Raw genomic sequence first — 21,087 nt, forward strand, 5'->3', positions numbered from 1 at the left:
ACTTCCCTTCATTCACTTCTGGAAGTTTACCAGAAAGAAGAGTGAACCATTCCTTCACCTTATTATAACATCTTTGGTCTGACAGATGTTTACGTGACACCCAGAATGCATTCTATAATGTCAATAAACATGGCGCCATATATACACATAGCATTAGCTAATTATAATCAGTACAACCTTCAAAAAAGTATTTTACACCCATCATGAGTGTCCATTACAATCTATGCAATAATCTGAATGCATTATTTGTCACCAGTACTGTTAAAACTGGAAATACATTATTCTCCATCCATACATATGTTATATATATACACATATGTTATATATATACACATATGTTATATATATATGCATATGTTATATATATATATATATATGGCCTCACATTTTATACATACATACATACATACATACATACATACATACATACATACATACATACATACATACATACATACATACATACATACACATATATATATATATGTATAAACACACACATACATACTGTATGCGCCTACAGTAGAAACGACAACACGATATACAGAAAATATGGAACTTACTTTGATAGGAACGCACACATGTCCAAAGTTATTATTTGTAAGGAAAACAACAAAGCAATGCGAGCACCAGCCAGAAAATGTTCCAATTCGTGCAAGACTGCACAAATATCTGCATACTTGATCTGTGCAAACATTGGTGAAGTGCATAGGCTGGTGCTCGAAGAGAGAAGTTTGTCCATCTCAGTAAAGCATCAAACATAAATTGTCCGCAATGCTGAAATGGGCTACATCTATGTAAATTAATGAGGAGGTGGAACACACCTTAAATGAAACTGTTGTTTGAAAATATAACTTGTTAGAAAATAATTTGAAATTGACAAGTTGAAACACAGCCTATAGATAATTAGCAGCACATGTTAACTGTCCTGTTGCCTAATAATCACAGTTTGGAACATAGAGTGCATTCTGACATCACGTCCATAAAACAACTCATGCTGGGGTAACCGATAGAGATATTTGGAACTCACATATGAAAATGTTAAGAAATAGCTGTGAAATTGTTGTTTCTGGTGCATTTTGAAGGTAAAATACATCCAAATCTTTCCTGAAAATGTTTTCAATATATCCCAACCACAACTGAAATACAAATAATGTTGGTATTACTTTAAACTGTTGTTGGTAGTAGATTGACTGTGAGAAAGTCCGTTTTGGGGTGCGTTCAGTTTAATTGAACATTGCTACATTGCGCAATGGCTTGAAATGAACAACAAGTTTCCCCAAAACGTTCTTCAATGTTCTTGAACAGAGGTAACCTACGTTTGCTCCGTTTGGTGGGGGTGGCGGGGTGTGGCTTGAAGCTTGAAGGGCAGCGGTGCATTTTGTACCCACAACCTAACCCCTCTCAGTTTTTCAACTGGTCACTCAGAACAGCACTGTTTCTGTTTAGTTGAACGTTGCGTTACCTTTCTTCATACTGAACGCAGCCTTAGTGACTTTTCTACTCCAAAATTAATTGAGATAAAATGATGGTGAGACCATTAGAGTATAATTTTCCTTTGCAAAATTGAGCAAAATGAACAACATAATAGTCCATATTATAAGGATGGTGTGTTATTTAGCAATAAGCATTAACACCTATATCCCAACTGATGCAGCATACAATAAGCTATGGGTTGCCCATCTGTATTTATGCTAAACATTAGCTAGATCAGTGCTTCACAAATGTTTTCAGTCATGCCCCGCCTTTCATCATGGGGGATGAATTCAATGAACTGCTACTATAGTTAAACAAAAATATGGTATAAGAATACCTTTAATTCATCAAGAAACAGTACATACAAATACCAGTACCTTTTCCCTTCCATATTGAAATCAAGATTAAAAAAAACACAAAGGATGAATAAACCAGCTTACTGCTATGCATCTCTGTCAATTTTTTATGTTGATCTTCTCAACTAAAATAAATCATAAATGTGGTTCTGGAAGTATTCTTAGGGTGACTATTAACATGAGGAGTGCTTTAAGCATTAGCATGAGGAGTGAGCAATAACATGTGTTTTCTAAACATACTGTACATAAGGATAGGTGAATGCTGCTGGTGAGAGTCTGTGAGACAGGCAGGTTGTCTCTGTTTGGGGAGAGAAACAGGCTTGATTGAGCCTAGTGCCTGAGGTTCAGAGAAACAGCCCTTCTCTAATTATTTAACCTATTAGAAAACCAGTTTAATTAAAGTTTATAATACTACCAACATTGTCTTTGAACTCACAAAATTGAGCCCAATATAACCATTACCAATTTCCACTTGTTTTGAGAAATAGTGCTCACGTGAGATGCACATCTTTTCACTTCGCAATAGAAACTTTATCAATTTGAAAAATATTATTTTCTATATAATTCTTATTTATGATTATGAATTTACCATGTTAAATGTGACTGTACTTCTTTATTTTATATGATATCTCACAGAATGATGGGTTTTCTAAAAAGAGAGGCGGGAGAGAGAAAGATAGGAGCTATTGCTCCATCTCCTTACAAGTCATGCACAACTTTTACTTCACAAGCCACGGCCTCTGAGGAACATGCCAAACCAAAAGCAGAATTTGTGGCTAGGGGGGATCCAATCATAAAATTATGAATTAGTAGTACTGTGTACTGTAAAAACACAGAAAGCCAGTAGCTACGGTGGGGAAATGATTTCCAATGCAACAAGTTCATCATGGTCTATTATTGAGGGGGTCAAATTAGTCTGTCTCTAATATAGGGGAAGGTCATGACCCCGCTGTCCCCCCCACAAGTTACACGCCTGCACACACTCATTCACACACACAAGGTTGTTTGATGCTTTCTCGCTGTACCCAGTAGAATAAGAAACAATGGCCCTCTGTTTCTTTCTCTAGTCCTGTCTTCATCCTTTCCATTTTCCAGTCTTGTCAGCACTGTAGAAGTGATGGGTAAAGCCATCCAAAAACCACTAGCTGCTACGTTGACATGTAGCATGAGTAAAAGAATAAACATACTGCACTCTTTAGAATGAGCTTTGAGTCTGTTACTACTCATCTGCCTCATATTAGGGATGCATTACATGTCTTTTAAACATCTTGCAACCAAATTATAATGATTTGCAAGTAAAAATAACATTTTCAAATGTGTCCAAAGACCAAATGTAAAATTGAGCATCAAATTGGTCTTCTGAGCATAAGAAAAGGTCAAAGAAAAAACATTTCTGTGACAGACTAGAAGAATGCTTTCACCATTTCACAATAGTCACACATCCACTTCCTGATTGTGAAAGATCATCGGTCTTCTACTGTCAATCATTACGTTTTCTACATCTGCTTTGAAGTGTCTCCGTGAGAAACCAATCGCGTGTCAGCTTGGAGGTGCTCAATAGCACTGTCCGTTTCACATAAAGATCATGTCGGAGCAGCTGCTCGCAAAGTTACCTGAGGTGAATTTAATGAGGAACATCCCATCTACACATGGCAGTAAAACAATTGTGTTTGTATCCACATTCAGTGTGATATGGCTGTGCTACCTCATGGTGTAAGCACCGTATGAGAGATGAATTGCAACAGAAGTTGACGCATCATTTAATGCAATGGGATACATCCATTTCGTGATTGAATCATTTCAAATCTTTGTAAATTTTGGAAGAAAATTACAGATGACAAATGATAGAGGACAAATAAACATGCACACTAAGAGGAATTGGAGATCCTTTGTCACAGGCACAGTAGAGCTTATTCACACCCACTGTGTTTTAACATATCATTCTTAAGTTTTTGTTCTGGTGCATCAAATACAGTCTCCTACAAGCCCATCTGTTATGTGGATGACATGTCAAGGTCTCAAAGCTCACATTTCTTCCAGGCAGAGCTAAGAATCTCCCTGTTCACTCATGACTGCACGGCCAGGCACGACTCCAATACCATCATTCAATTTGCCGATAACACAACAGTGGTAGGCCTGATCACCGACAACAACGAGACAGCCTATAGGGAGGAAGTCAGAGGCCTGGCGTGTGGTGCCAGGACAACAACCTCTCCCTCAACGTGATCAAGACAAAGGAGATGATTGTGGACTACAGGAAAAATGGGACCGAGCACGCCCCCATTCTCATCGACGGGGCTGCAGTGGAGCAGGTTGAGAGCTTCAAGTTCCTTGGTGTCCACATCACAAACAAACTAACATGGTCCAAGCACACCAAGGCAGTCGTGAAGCGGGCACGACAAAACCTATTCCCCCTCAGGAGACTGAAAAGATTTGGCACGAATCCTCAGATCCTCAAAAAGTTGTACAGCTGCACCATCGAGAGCATCCTGACTGGTTGCATCACTGACTGGTATGGCGACTGCTCGGCCTCCGACGGCAAGGCACTACAGAGGGTAGTGCGAACGGCCCAGTACATCACTGGGGCCAAGCTTCCTGCCAGGAATAGGTTTTGTCGTGCCCGCTTCACGACTGTCTTGGTGTGCTTGGACCATGTTAGTTTGTTCACCGGACGTGCTACCTGTCCCAGACCTGCTGGAACCCTGACCTGTTCACCGGACGTGCTACCTGTCCCAGACCTGCTGTCCCAGACCTGCTGGAACCCTGACCTGTTCATCGGACGTGCTACCTGTCCCAGACCTGCTGTTTTCAACGCTGTAGAGACATCAGGAGCGGTAGAGATACTCTCAAAGATCGGCTATGAAAAAGCCAACTGACACTTACTCTTGAGTTGCTGACTTGTTGCACCCTCGACAACTACTATGATTATTATTATTTGACCATGCTGGTCATTTATGAACCTATCTTAGCCATGTGCTGTTATAATCTCCACCCGGCACAGCCAGAAGAGGACTGGCCACCCCTCATAGCCTGGTTCCTCTCTACATTTCTTCCTAGGTTTTGGCCTTTCTAGGGAGTTTTTCCTAGCCACCGTGCTTCTACACCTGTATTGCTTGCTGTTTGGGGTTTTAGGCTGGATTTCTGTACAGCACTTTGCGATATCAGCTGATGTAAGAAGGGCTATATAAATACATTTGATTTGATTTGCCATCCAGGACCTCTATACCAGGCGGTGTCAGAGGAAGGCCCTAAAAATTGTCAAAGACTCCAGCCACCCTAGCCATAGACTGTTCTCTCTACTACCACACAGCAAGCGGTACCAGAGCACCAAGTCTAGGTCCAAGAGGCTTCTACCCCAAGCCATAAGTCTCCTGAACATCTAGTCAAATGGCTGCCCAGACTATTTGTATTGCCCTCCCTCACACCACCCCTCCACACCCCTGCCACTCTCTGCTGTCATCTATGCATAGTCACTTTAATAACTCTACCTACATGTACATACTACCTCAACTAACCAGTGCCCCCGCACATTGACTCTGTACCAGCACCCCCCTGTGTATATTGTTATTTTTTACTGCTGCACTTTAATTACTTATTACTTTTATCTCTTCTTATCTGTATTTTTTTTGTTGAAAAGGCACTGTCGGTTAGGGGCTCTTAAGTAAGCATTTCACTGTAAGGTCTACACCTGTTGAATTCAGCGCATGTGACTAATACAATTGGATTTTATTTGAATCTGTCAGATGCTACAGAGCTTCCCAGAGAGTTAAGGACAAGGCAGACTCCAAATGTCATACAGTAGCTATTGTGCTGTTCAGCAGAATTCTGAAAAAACTTTCCACAATGGATTTATTGTGTGTTTCCAAATGCACTTTGCGGAATATTCCACATAAGTAGAGAACAGAGAAAAGGCAATATTGCATTGATTGCAAAAATGTCTTGTAAAAGCTGTTATAATATGCAAATGCCAGTCAGCTGCTGCTCTCCACTTCTCTAGAAGTCACAGTAGTTGCATTCTGATTAACATGTGGTTTTGTCAAAGACCTAGCTTCACGCATTTACATTTTTCATGACTTTTATAGCCATATGTGTATATAAAACATAAAGCACATGGGAGGGAGAGAGAGAGATGGCGTGAGTGAGAGGGATGCAAAGGCAGAGGAAGGGTGGCAAAAAAGAGGTAGCACAAAATAGAGCAGGAGAGAGGAACATTTGCAGGAAAATGTTATATCTTTAGGATGGGCATGTACAGATGACTGAAGCATGTAAATTGGGATTAAGGGTCTCACTGCCATGAGGAGAGCAGGCAGGGATGATGGGGAAGGGTGGGCACAGCAAAAGTCAAGGAGACAAGCTGCCACACGCCAGATGGGACACGATCTTAACAATTCAAACATAGAGCACACCTCACCACTTGCGAAACCGTTAAATATGATACCATTGACACCATACTGACAGACGCGCAACACAAGCCTTCAATCCATAAACACCAACAAAGCACGGAGCCATGATGGGTTTTGATATACACTACCGGTCAAAAGTTTTAGATCACCTACACATTCAAGAGTTTTTCTTTATTTTTTACTAGTTTCTACATCAAGCGCTATGCTGAAACTGGCTCTCATGAGGACCGCCAGGAATGGAAGACCCAGAGTTACCTCAACCGCTGTGTCTTTGTGAGACACGGCGTGGGTGAAGGGATGATATCTGCATGTGTATTTCCCACTGCAAAGCATGGTTTGATTTGATTTAATTTAATTTGGAGAAGGAGGTGTTATGGTGTGGGGGTGCTTTGCTGGTGACACTGTCTGTGATTTATTTATAATTTAAGACACACTTAACCAGCATGGTTACCACAGCATTCTGAAGTGATGCGCCATCCCATCTGGTTTGGGCTTAGTGGGACTATCATTTGTTTTCAACAGGAAAATGACCCAACACACCTCCAGGCTGTGTAAGGGCTATTGTACCAAGAAGGAGAGTGATGGAGTGCTACATCAGATGACCTGGCACCACAATCCCCGACCTCAACCAAATTGAGATGGTTTGGGAAGAGTTGGACCGCAGAGTGAAAGAAAAGCAGCCAACAAGTGCTCAGCATATGTGGGAACTCCTTCAAGACTGTTGGAAAAGCATTTAACCTGTTGAGGGTAGGGGGCAGTATTGACACGGCTGGATAAAAAACGTACCCGATTTAATCTGGTTACTACTCCTGCCCAGTAACTAGAATATGCATATAATTATTGGCTTTGGATAGAAAACACTCCAAAGTTTCTAAAACTGTTTGAATGGTGTCTGTGAGTATAACAGAACTCAAATGGCAGGTCAAAACCTGAGAGATTCCTTTACAGGAAGTGGCCTGTGTGACCATTTATTGTCTTTCTTTGACATCTCATTCCATTACAAAGGATCTCTGCGGTAACGTGACACTTCCCACGTCTCCAATAGGCTCTCAGAGCCCGGGAAAAACCTGAATGTCGTCATTCCAGCCCCAGGCTGAAACACATTATCGCCTTTCTCAAGTGGCCGATCAAGGGACTGTCGGCTTAGGCGCGTGCACTGGCCGCCCCCGTCTTTGTGTTTTTTCCTCTGTTTACCGAAAAGGAGATTCCCGGTCGGAATATTATCGCTTTTTTACGAGATAAATTGCATACAAATTGATTTTAAACAGCGGTTGACATGCTTCGAAGTACGGTAATGGAATAGTTAGAATTTTTTTGTCACGAATTGCGCCATGCGCACGACCCTGATTTACCATTTTGGATAGTTTCTGGAACGCACGAACAAAACGCCGCTATTCGGATATAACGATGGATTATTTGGGACCAAACCAACATTTGTTATTGAAGTAGAAGTCCTGGGAGTGCATTCTGACGAAGACAACAAAGGTAATAACATTTTTGTTATAGTAAATCTGATTTTGGTGAAGGCTAAACTTGCCGGGTGTCTAAATAGCTAGCCCGTGATGGCTGGGCTATGTACTTAGAATATTGCAAAATGTGCTTTCACTAAAAAGCTATTTTAAAATCGGAAGAATTCGTCCCGCCTAGCCCAGAGAGGTTAAGGTGAAGCTGGTTGAGAGAATGCCAAGAGTGTGCAAAGCTGTCATCAAGGCAAAGAGTGGCAATTTGAAGAATCTCAAATATAAAACATATTTTAATTTGTTTAAGACTTTTTCTACAATGTAGAAAATAGTAAAAATAAAGTAAAACCCTTGAATGAGTATGTGTTCTAAAACTTTTGACCGGTAGTGTGCTCATGCACACACAATCACAGATGACACCTGTGTCATTTCAGCAAGTGTTTCTGATCTCACTTACCAACCTTCACACTACTAAGACAAGTTTAGGTCCTGAAAAACCAGTGCAACACTCACATGAGAAGGATTCGTCGGCCAGAACATTGAGGCAGGCAGCCCCATTCTCGCAGGGATCAGGCTCGTAAACTTCCCCTGCAAGATACGGGGAGACAAGAACACAGGGTCCCATGGGGTTAGAGAACAACCCTCTGCTCATTAAAATGGTCAGACAGCTGGATCAGCCAGCAGTACTGATGATACTTTAATGAAGTATTTTGAGTAGCTTGAGTCCTTAGAATTACTTAATAAAAGCCTTGACACTGCAAATTCCCTTTGAGTCTTTTTTTGGGCAAAATAATCTAATGAGGGAGAATTGGAACCCCAAGTCTGATTAGAACTCAAACCAGTTCAGAGAGTGAGTTGGTGTCAGACTGGTCACAAGCTTCTATTGGGTTGGTAATATGCACAGAACGCTACTCCATCTTCAAAGTCAAAGTTTGCGGGCATGACTCATTCTAATTGGCCTAGCTTTGCTCTGATGTTTGATAATCTTTACACACAGCTCTTAAACACCCTCCTCTAAAGTGGATCCATGTGTGTAGTCACTATTACGGTTTAAAATGTTCCTGGCATGTAAAAAAATTTCCATCCCGAGAATAAATCACTTTTCTCCAAGGTAACCTGGTATTTCCTGCCAAAACCCAGGTAACCTGGCATTTCCTACCAAAACCGGAAGTGTCATTCTAAAGCAGAGACGTAAGAGGTTGAACTTCACTGATAGTCTTTCAATCATCTGCGAGATTTCAGATCAGAGCCTCACTTGTGCACATTTGTTGATATTCTTTGCTCGTTAGCGAGTTATTAGCCCAGTTATAGATAAGTATAGATCAGCAAATGGGGAGTTACTGTTTTCTACAAGAGCACAAAACGTGAAGGCTACATTTCAAACTGTCTTTGAAAAGCCAGTCAGGTATAAAGCTTGTCTTAATTAAAAGGGAAGGGTTGTATTTTGAGACAGGCTTGAATATGCAAATAAACCAATAGGCAGAGGGGTAGCCTACATTGTCTAATTTTCTGTATGGTAATAATAATTCATTGTATTTTGTAAAGTGGTTTCTTGTGTCATACAACACAATAACATTTACAGTCACCTATTTGGCCCCTGGTGTTACAGACCAAGTCATGGATTAATGGCAAGCCTTTCATAATGTAAAATGTTTTTAAAAGTCTCATGCAATGTAGGCCTGCATTGAACACCACATATAGTCCACTATAGGCTATATCATATAAATCAAAAGCTATTCCCATGTGAAAATTATATCCTTTAAGGATCTGCCCCTTTTTTTCAATTTTAGCCTAAAATGACATACCCAAATTTGACTGCCTGTAGCTCAGGACCTGAAGCAAGGATATGCATATTCCTGATACCATTTGAAAGGAAACACTTAGAAGTTTGTGGAAATGTGGAAGTAATGTAGGAGAAAGAATATAACACTAGATATTGTAAAAGATAATACAATGAAAAAAACGTTTTTTTTGTACCATCATATTTGAAATGCAAGAAAAAGGCCATAATATATTATTCCAGCCCAGGTGAAATTTAGATTTTGGCCACTAGATGGTAGCAGTGTATGTGCAAAGTTTTAGACGAATCCAATGAACCATTGCATTTCTGTTCAACATGTTGTATCAAGACTGCCCAAATGTGCCTAATTGGTTTATTAATACATTTTCAAGTTCATAACTGTGCACTCTCCTCAAACAAAAGCATGGTATTCGTTCACTGTAATAGCTACTGTAAATTGTACAGTGCAGTTAGACTAACAAGTATTTAAGCTTTCTGCCAACATCAGATATGTCTATGTCCTGGGAAATGTTCTTGTTACTTACAACCTCATGATAATCACATTAGCCTACGTTAGCTCAACCGTCCCGTGGGGGACCCACTGATCCTGTAGAGGATTTATGGTATTTGCTGCATTGGTTTTGCTTGTAGGCCTACATTATGCTCAAATAGCCACAATAGTCTATTGGCACGGTTTAAAACTGTAAGTGTACAGCCTAAGTGTTCACTGTAAATGTTGCTCCAAATTCTAACAATTTTCAAGTTTCCACTCACAAGACAAAACATTTGCTCAGTGCCCCAAAACATTTCAGGGAACATAGGTTATAGCTGTTATTTAGACCCATAATCAATCAAAACCAAACATTGTCTTTCTTCTTTCAAACTCCCTGTGAGTTATTTTGGCTGCTGTATTTAACATTCAGAAAACAAGAGCAAGCTTGCAGCCCTGTTTGAATAGCATATTAGTACAACAAATGCTAAAAAAAATAAGATTTCCAACAAGCTATTTTAGTCTAGCTTTTCTTGGGACTCCACAGGAGCTAACTCTGTGAAGCATTTATTTGCAGCCCAAATAAATGCTTCACAGAGTTCAAGTAACAGACACATCTCAACATCAACCGTTCAGAAGAGACTGCGTGAATCAGGCCTCCATGGTCGAATTGCTGCAAAGAAACCACTACTAAAGGACACCAATAAGAAGAAGAGACTTACTTGCTTGGTCGAGCAATGGACATTAGACCAGTGAAAATCTGTCCTTTGGTCTAATGATTCCAAATTTGAAATTTTAGGTTCCAACCGCAGTATTTTTGTGAGAAGCGGAGTAGGTAAATGGATAATTTCTGCATGTGTTGTTCCCACCGTGAAGCACAGAGGAGGAGGTTTGATCAATATATGGTGTGACCACCCTTTGCCTTCAAAACAGCATCAATTCTTGTAGGTACACTTGAACAAAGACAGGGATTATGTATGCATATAGTCAGGTGTATGATTAAACAATTGTTCCAAACAGGTGCTAATGATCATCAATTCTATATGTAGCTTGAAACACAATCATTAACTGAAACAGAAACATCTGTGTAGGAGGAATAAAACTGGGTGAGGAACAGCCAAACTCAGCTAAGAAGGTGAGGATACTGAAGACAGTTTACACTGAAAAGTCACCATGGCAAGACTAAGCACAGCAACAAGACACAAGGTAGTTAGTTATACTGCATCAGCAAGGTCTCTCCCTGTCAGAAATTTCAAGGCAGACAGGGGTTTCCAGATGTGCTATCCAAACTCGTTTGAAGAAGCACAAAGAAATGGGCAACGTTGAGGACCGTAGACGCAGTGGTCGGCCAAGGAAACTTACTGCAGCAGATGAAAGACACATCATGCTTACTTCCCTTCACAATTGGAAGATGTACAGCAGTGCCATCAGCTCAGAACTGGCAGAAAACAGTGGGACCCTGGTACACCCATCTACGGTCCGTAGAAGTCTGGTCAGAAGTGGCCCTCATGGAAGACTTACGGCCAAAAAGCCATACCTCCGACGTGGAAACAAGGCCAAGAGATTCAAATATGCATGAAAACACAGGAACTGGGATGCAGAAAAATGGCTCTGGACTGATGAGTCAAAATGTGAAATATTTGGCTGTAGGCGGCTAGTTTGCCGAAGGGCTGGAGAGTGGTACACAAATGAGTGTCTGCAGGCAACAGTGAAGCATGGTGGAGGTTCCTTGCAAGTTTGGGGCTGCATTTCTGCAAATGGAGTTGGGGATTTGGTCAGAATTAATGGTCTCCTCAATAATGAGAAGTACAGGCAGATACTTATCCATCAGGGAGGCATCTGTTTGGCCCCAAATTTATTCTGCAGCATGACAATGACCCCAAACATACAGCGAAAGTCATTAAGAACTATCTTCAGTGTAAAGAAGAACAAGGAGTCCTGGAAGTGATGGTTTGGCCCCCACAGAGCACTGATCTCAACATTGAGTCTGTCTGGGATTACATAAAGAGAGAGAAGCACCTGAGGCTGCCTAAATCCACAGAAGAACTGTGGTTAGTTCTCCAAGATGTTTGGGCCAACCTACCTGCCGAGTCCCTTCAAAAACTGTGTACAAGTGTACCTAGAAAAATTTAAGCTGTTTTGAAGGCAAAGGGTGGTCACACCAAATATTGATTTGATGTAGATTTTTACTCTGTTCACTCACATTGCATTTTGTTAATTGACAAATATAATCGATTAACATGTGTATTTTTGAAAGCATTCTTACTTTACAGCATTTTTTCACAACTGCCTAAAACTTTTGCACATTACTGTATATATACATATACACTACCATTCAAAAGTTTTGGGTCACTTAGAAATGTCCTTGTTTTTAAGAGAAAAGCAATTTTTTGGTCCATTAAAATAACATAAAATTGTTCAGAAATACAGTGTAGACATTGTTAATGTTGTAAATGACTGTTGTAGCTGGAAACGGCTGATTTTTAATGGAATATCTACGTAAGCATACAAAGGCCCATTCTCAGCAACAATCACTCCTTTGTTCCAATGGCACGCTGTGTTAGCTAATCCAAGTTTATCATTTTAAAAAGCAAATTGATCATTAGAAAACCCTTTTGCAAATATGTTAGCACAGCTGAAAACTGTTGTTCTGATTAAAGAAGCAATACAACTGCCTTCTTTAGACTAGTTGAGTATCTGGAGTATCAGCATTTGTGGGTTTGATTACAGGCTCAAAATGGCCAGAAAGAAACAACTTTCTTCTGAAACTCATCAGTCTATTCTTGTTCTGAGAAATGAAGGCTATTCCATGTGAGAAATTGGCAAGAAACTGAAGATCTTATACAACACTGTGTACTACTCCCTTCACAGAACAGCACAGACTGGCTCTAACCAGAATAGAGAGACGAGTGGGAGGCCCCGGTGCACAACTGAGCAAGAGGACAAGTACATTAGAGTGTCTAGTTTAAGAAACAGATGCCTCACAAGTCCTGAACTGGCAGCTTCATTAAATACTTCCCGCAAAACACCAGTCTCAACATCAACAGTGAAGAGGTGACTCTGGGATGCTGGCCATCTAGGCAGAGTTTCTCTGTCCAGTGTCTGTGTTCTTTGACCCATCTTAAACTTTTCCTTTTTTTTGGCCAGTCTGAGATATGGCTTTTTTCATTGAAACTCTGCCTAGAAGGTCAGTGGTGAACAGAAAGTCTTTCCACAGATTTCCAATGTGAATCAAGTCTGGGCTTAGGCTGGGCCACTCACAGACTTTCACATTCTTGTTCAGAAGCCATTCCAGTGTTGCTTTGGCTGCATGCTTGGTGTCAGTGTCCTGTTGGAACGTAAATCTTTGCCCAATTATGAGGTCATTTGCACTCTGAAGCAGGTTCTCATAAAGGATTCTCCTGTAGTTGGCTCCATTCATTGTTCCCTCTATCCTTACCAATCTCCCAGTCACTGACTCTTAAAAGCATCCTCATAGCATGATGCTGCCACCACCATGCTTCACAGTAGTCATAGTGTTAGATGGGTCATGAGATGAGCCTGGTTTTCTCAAGACATAGTGCTTTGCATTCAGGCCAAATAGTTACATTTTTGTCTCATCAGACCACAGAATATTTAGCCTTATGTTCTACGAGTCTTTCACATGCCTTTTTGCAAAATCCAGGTGTGCTGTCATGTCCCTTTTTCTCAGGAGTGGCATCTGTCTGGCCACTCTCCCATAAAGCCCAGCTTGGTGAAGTGCTGTAGAAGCTGTTGTCCTTCTGGCAGGTTCTCCCATCCCAGCCAAGGAACTCTGTAGTTCTGTCAGTGGCCATTGGGTTCTTGGTCACCTCCCTGAACAAGGTCCTGCTTGCCCAGTTGCTCAGTTCAGTCAGATGGCCAGCTCTAGGCATACTCTGAGTGGTTCCATATTTTTCAATTTCTCACTGTGTTCTTGGAAAGTTTCAACACAATATAAATTGTTTAATACCCTTCCCCAGATATATGGCTCAACACAATTATATCTTGGAGCTCTACGGACAGTTCCTTGGACTTCATGGTATAGTTTCTGCTCTGACATGCACTGTCAACCATGGAACCTTATATAGACAGGTGTGTTTTTTCTAAATCATGTCCAGACAATTGAATTGGCCAGAAGTGGACTCCAATCAAGTTGTAGTGACATCTCAAGGATGATCAAGGGAAATGTAATGCACCTGAGCAAAATGTGGAGTGTCATTGCAAAGGGGTGTGAATACTTAGGGAAATTCGATTTCTGTATTTCATTTAAAAAAAAAAATGAAAAAATCTTTAAAATCATGTTCCACTTTTCCATTATGGGGTATTGTGTGTAGATGGGTGAATTATATATATATATTTTTTAAATACATTTTGATTTCAGACTGTAACACAACAAAATGTGAAATAGGGAAAAGGTTTGGGCGGGAAGTCTTGTTAAATCTCGGTAACCCGGTTCCCGTTATGGGATAAGTAGTGGCGGATGCTGAGGGGAGGACGGCTCATAATAATGGCTAGAACAGAGAAAATGGATTGGCATCAAACACATGGAAACCATGTATTTGATACCATTCCATTGATTCCACTCCAGCCATTTCCACAAGCCTGTCCTCCCCAATTAAGATGCCATCAACCTCCTGTGGTAGACTTTCAGTGGGAGACATTACAGAACGATTGGCTGTAAATTGTACATGTTGGGATCAACCCAAAGTCCACAGTGATAAATACTTAAAGAACTCTATTTAGACAGCGGCCATCATCCCCCCAAACACACTTATTGGGCTTCACAAAGAGAATGGTTTGACTGGATACAAACCAATATAATTATATTTTAAGGGAACACAAAAGGCCTATATCCTTGTATTTCATGTCGGTTCACCAAATGGCAAAAAATTACAAGAAGGTGAAAAAAGTACACTGAGGCTTTTTGAATACATGGCAAATGATTAGAACATGTTTGATTCTAATCAAAGAAAAGCCTAAGACACTCTCGTCTGTTAATTGGATGCAGTGGCTAAAGTTAATTAGCTTGTTTGGTCATGGGTAAGAGAAAGAACAGTGAGAAGAAATGCAACAAAAGTATGCAGGAAGAGTCAAAGCACCACAGGCAAACATGAAAGACAGACATTGTGATCTTAACAAGCCAACAGTAAGAATCTGTTCTCAAAGAAAGGCAGCTCTAAAACAATACAAAGAGAAAAGAAATTGAGCAGACGACAAGAGGAGAAAAAAAGAGAGAATAAAAGAGAGCATCACAAACGCTGTGAAAGCCGTAGCAGGTAGCAATGTCAGGGAACAGGCCGGCCGTTCAGCTCCAAATAGATTGATTGCTTTAGGGAGGACGCAGCCCTGAGAGATGGATCTGCTCTGCTGCTAGCATGCTAGGGGTTTGAAGATGAGTGAGGTCTTTGGTGGTGCTGGGAATCAAGTAAATCGCTGAAGGCGTCCTTTAAACTTGCCCCCTGCGGGGTAAAATACTTCTGCTGAGCTGATGGGATCCAAGCTGCAGCGAAGCTGTGAGGAAGTTCAGACAGTGATGAAATCAATTCAAATAAACAAAACTAATAGCATGACACATACAGCATGTGATGAAAGCCAAAGGATCACAATATCATGTCAACTTTGAGAGGTTACTTTGAATTATATGATGTTGGACCTGAACTCAGCGCATGTTCCATCTACTATACCGTTTGCTTACCCGACATTCATATACTTGATGTCAGCCCTTTGCGTACGCATCCCAAATCACTACAGTCACAGTCACGGTGACCATGGTTTGGGATGAACCAGAGCCATAATCACCATGGTGTGGTTGTGCTTCGGTCGCTGTGAGGTAGGTGGCTTCTCCCAAACATAATTATTGCTTGGTTCTATGTCTAAAGACCTGATTCAGCAGTCACATAAATCTATCTCCATGTCTCCTTCCAAACCATTCAAAGGAACTGAGGGTCTTTCCACCCAGCCAGAGGCCAACAGTACGCCGCCTCCTGGTCTGACTTAGCTATTCAAGTGCTTCTATCCACATAAGACAACCTCCACCACTTAATTTCCTCAATACTGAGATTTAATCAAAATTGCTTTCAAACTGTTTGTGGTAAGAAAGTTCCGGGAACCCCATCTTGGCCAAAATAAGTGTGGTCAAACTCAGACTGACTACATATAATTTTTTTGTTTTGAATAAAGTTTTCCACCCAGCTTTTTTCCGTGTGGGAGTAAAGGTATTTTTCAATGTTAAATAATCTGGTCCATGTTCTAACTTTTATAGCCCTCATTACTGTGCACTGCCTAGCCTGCTAGCCCAGCTCTAAGCCCTGTAGGGGAACACAGAGGGCATCCGTCTCAGGAAGAGGTCCTACTTCACCTCATCATGGGTGAGGGGCAACCATAATGCACTCTGCTCAGGCCCTGTAGGGTTCAGAGGCTTACAGACTAACTTGTAGCATGGACCAAGGCTTTTCACAAACTCAACCTGTTGCCTAGGTAAATCAAGGTTACAAATCACACAATTATAACCCATTATGGATATCAATCAATAAATTGACTGAATAATGTGTACTGTGGAGGCAATTTTCAATAACATATTCTTCCTTTGCTGAGGTAAAACACAGACATAGCGTTTATCAATACACTATGAGAAAGAATGTAAAATGTTTGATACTTTGATAATCAGAACTCCTACAAAAGGACATAGTAATTGTATTCTCAAGTAACTCTCCAAAATGGCATTTTCCTACATGATGTATCTTCTAAAGCAAGAGCTAAGGAATGCAATACTGATTGGCTATTATCTTGGACATCTACCAACATCTAGAAAAGTCCAATGTTGTGTAATACACTACAAAACCAAATGTATGTGGACACCTGCTCATCAAACATCTCATTCCAAAATCATGGACATTAATATGAAGTTGGTCCCCCCTTTGCTGCTATAACAGCCTCCACTATTCTGGGAAGGCTTTCCACTAGATGCTGGGACTTGCTACCATTCAGCCACAAGAGCATTAGTGAGGTCGGGAACTGATATTGGATGTTGGGCGATTAGGCCTGGCTTGCAGTCGGCGTTCCAATTCATCCCAAAGGTGTTTGATGGGGTTGAGGTCAGGGCTCTGTGCATGCCAGTCAAGCTCTTCCACACTGACAAACCATTTCTGTATAGACCTCACTTTGTGCCCAGGGGCATTGTCATGCTGAAAGAGAAAAGGGCCTTCCCCAAACTGTTGCCACAAAGTTGGAAGCACAGAATCATCTAAAATGTCATTGTATGCTGCAGCTTTAAGATGTCCCTTCACTGGAGCTAAGGGGGCTAGCCGAACCATGAAAAACATCCCCAGACCATTATTCCTCCTCCCCCAAATGTTACAGTTGGCACTATGCATTTAGGCAGGTAGCGTTGTCCTGGCTTCCGCCAAACCCAGATTCGTTCATCGGACTGCCAGATGTTGAAGCGTGATTCATCAATCCAGAGCACGCGTTTCCACTGCTCCAAAGTAAAATGGCGGCTAACTTTACACCACTCTAGCTGACGCTTGGTGATATTAGGCTTGTGTGCGGCTGCTCGGCCATTGAAACCCATTTCATGAAGCTCCCGATGAACAGTTCTTGTGCTGACGCTGCTTCCAGAGGCAGTTTGAAACTCGGCAGTGAGTGTTGCAACTGAGGACAGTTGTTTTTTTACGCACTTAACCTGTTAGGGCTAGGGGGCAGCATTTGCACGTCTGGATAAAAAAAATGTACCCGATTTAATCTGGTTACTAATCCTACCCAGTAACTAGAATATGCATATACTTATTATATATGGATAGAAAACACTCTAAAGTTTCTAAAACTGTTTGAATGGTGTCTGTGAGTATAACAGAACTCATTTGGCAGGCAAAACCCTGAGACATTTTCTGACAGGAATTGGATACCTGATGTGTTGTATTGACTTTAAACCTATCCCATTGAAAAACACAGGGGTTTAGGAATATTTTGGCACTTCCTATTGCTTCCACTAGATGTCACCAGCCTTTACAAAGTGTTTTGAGTCTTCTGGAGGGAGATCTGACCGAACAAGAGCCATGGAACGATGATGTCCCATTAGACACCTGGCGCGCGAGTTCATGTTGGGTACCCTCGTTCCAATACGTTATAAAAGAGTATGCATTCGTCCACCTTGAATATTATTCATGTTCTGGTTAAAAAAGGCCCTAATGATTTATGCTATACAACGTTTGACATGTTTGAACGAACGGAAATATATTTTTTCCCCTCGTTCATGACGAGAAGTCCGGCTGGCTTAGATCATGTGCGAACAAGACGGAGATCTTTGGACATAAATGATGAGCTTTTTTGAACAAAACTACATTCGTTATGGACCTGTGATACCTGGAAGTGACATCTGATGAAGAGAATCAAAGGTAATGGATTATTTACATAGTATTTTCGATTTTAGATCTCCCCAACATGACGTCTAGTCTGTATCGCAACGCGTATTTTTCTGGGCGCAGTGCTCAGATTATTGCAAAGTGTGATTTCCCAGTAAGGTTATTTTTAAATCTGGCAAGTTGATTGCGTTCAAGAGATGTAAATCTATAATTCTTTAAATGACAATATAATATTTTACCAATGTTTTCTAATTTTAATTATTTAATTTGTGACGCTGACTTGACTGCCGGTTATTGGAGGGAAACGATTTCCTCAACATCAATGCCATAGTAAAACGCTGTTTTTGGATATAAATATGAACTTGATAGAACTAAAAATGCATGCATTGTCTAACATAATGTCCTAGGAGTGTCATCTGATGGAGATTGTAAAAGGTTAGTGCATCATTTTAGCTGGTTTTATGGTTTTGGTGACCCTGTCTTTGACTTGACAAAACATTACACACAACTCTTGTAAATGTACTGTCCTAACATACTCTAAATTTATGCTTTCGCCGTAAAACCTTTTTGAAATCGTAAAACGTGGTTAGATTAAGGAGATGTTTATCTTTCAAATGGTGTAAAATAGTTGTATTTTTGAAAAATTTGAATTTTGACATTTATTTGGATTCAAATTTGCCGCTCTTGAAATGCACCTGCTGTTGATGGAGTGCACCACGGGTGGCACGCTAGCGTCCCACCTAGCCCATAGAGGTTAAGAACTCTGCGGTCCCATTCTGTGAGCTTGTCTGGCCTACCACTTCGTGGATGATAAGTTTCCACTTTACAATAACAGCACGAGCAGGGCAGACATTTGATGAACTGACTTGTTGGAAATGTGGCATCCTATGACAGTGTTTGTCTATGGAGATTGCATGGCATTGTACTCAATTTTATAAACCTGCCAGCAACAGGTGTGGATGAAATAGTCAAATCCACTAATGTCAAAGGGTGTCCACATACTTAATGCATGTGGTAAAAGCCCTCAAGGTTATTTGAATGTTTACTTCAGCTCTTCATCCCACTTTATTAAACTGAACTTGTTGAGAAATATGAAATAGTCTAATTGCACAGGCAAATTGCAAAACTCTGTAGTGCCTACCACTTGTCCAATTGAATAGATAATAAAGTTATGTAATAACATATGCCGCAATTTGCTTGTGTTCTTGTCTGTTTGTCTCTTGAATTCAAAATATGGCAGTGCCAAATAGCATGAAATACCAAAAGCTAATCAAGCCACACTTCACACAAATATAGACAAGTCTCAAGGGGGTCCAAGAAGCTGCTAGCTGACAATGTTACCCAGCTGACGTTAACACCGAAGTGCTTCTCGTGGATCTCCAATGCCAGTCAGGCATATGGTGTATCTAAACCCTGCACAGTGATACAGCTTGAGGTTCTGTAAGTAGCAGTGTGTTTCCTTTGACTTTCTCACTTCATCACACTTTCTGCTGCCAACACCAAGGCATTGTGGTTTACCCCTGCCACTGAATGGGGGTGGAACCAAGGTCTGCTAGGATGACAGCTTTGACATTCCCTGCTACCCATTCATTACCAACATACAATACCACTATAATCATATTCAGCCCAATAATACATTTGAAATATACAATCTTGATCACTTTTACTTGGATGAATCATCCACTTTGTTTGAGTACAGCTAATGTCTGTAATAAGAAAATCACATCTCAAATTGGATCGAAGGATCCTAAACACTAGTAGTCAGCATTATTGACGAGATAGAAGGAGCCCCACATCCCATTCAATAGTTACTGCAGAGAGCTTGTTACATGACAACCGTTTCAACCCAGTCATCCAGGTTACTGATCCATCTCTCAGATCCCAGAGCTGACCACATCAAACACTCAGTGATGTGATTGCTCCTGTCTCTACTATCTCATTATTGATGCCCTACTTCAGGCCCAAGCCGAGCCAGGAGAGCCTACTGCTGCTAGACTCATTAGAAACCTAGAGGTTCCTATCACTTCCCAAGACAAGATCGCCCTGATTCATTCTCGGGGCACAGTTAATAAGATTCATAAAACATGCCATTAAATTAAATGGACATCTGCATTGAATACATGGTGATGAATGTGGGGCATGCAAATTCTGTATGGGGGCGTGGTGGATTAAGGAAAGGTGCAAGGCGATTAGGGTATAGCATTATATATATATTTTTAGAACAGTGTCAGAGATCAAGAAAATAAATGAATATTTAACAGTACATTGAGGCATTTCTGTGAAATTGTTAATTAAATGTGTTTATTTGTTTATTTGGATCCCCATTAGGTTTGGCAGAGGCAGCAGCTATTCTTCCAGGGGTCCATAAAAAACACAAAACATAAGAAGTAACAAAAGACATACACTGATAGACAAGGACAGTCACACAAATGTAAAACACCATGGTATACCCCCGCAAAAATATACAGATAATAATAATACAAATAATAAAAAAAAATGTGTGTGTGTGTCCCCGCCATTCCGTGAGTAGTTGTTTCAACTTTTTTAAATGTAATTTTGCTGTTTGCTTTAGTAATTGGAGATGGGAGGGAGTTCCATGTGATCATGGCTCTGTATAATACTGTGCGTTGCTGTGAATTCATTTTGGACCACACCACTGGTGGCATGTATTGTGGGGTATTGTCAAGGATTCCCCCGGTACTGCTGCTCTTTCCGTGCACCAGTTCCGGAGGTCTAAGTCACCAGCCTTTTCGCGTCACTGA

At 40.9% G+C, this 21,087-nt stretch overlaps 1 protein-coding gene across 3 annotated transcripts in view; it reads right to left on the reverse strand.

Moving 5' to 3' along the window:
• Positions 1–21,087, reverse strand: part of LOC106580141 (EGF-like repeat and discoidin I-like domain-containing protein 3) — a 314,416-nt gene that overhangs the window by 254,439 nt on the left and 38,890 nt on the right. For 2 of the 3 annotated variants that reach the window (XM_014160860.3, XM_014160859.3), the window contains exon 2: positions 8,209–8,283. The exons of the other annotated variant lie outside the window; for it this stretch is intronic. In XM_014160860.3, coding sequence (XP_014016335.3) covers positions 8,209–8,283 — 75 coding nt within the window. The remainder of the gene's footprint in view (positions 1–8,208; positions 8,284–21,087) is intronic. 3 annotated transcript variants of the gene reach the window in all.

Source organism: Salmo salar, chromosome 20 (assembly GCF_965601325.2).
Source record: "Salmo salar chromosome 20, fSalSal1, whole genome shotgun sequence".
In the NCBI taxonomy this organism is placed as follows: domain Eukaryota; kingdom Metazoa; phylum Chordata; class Actinopteri; order Salmoniformes; family Salmonidae; genus Salmo; species Salmo salar.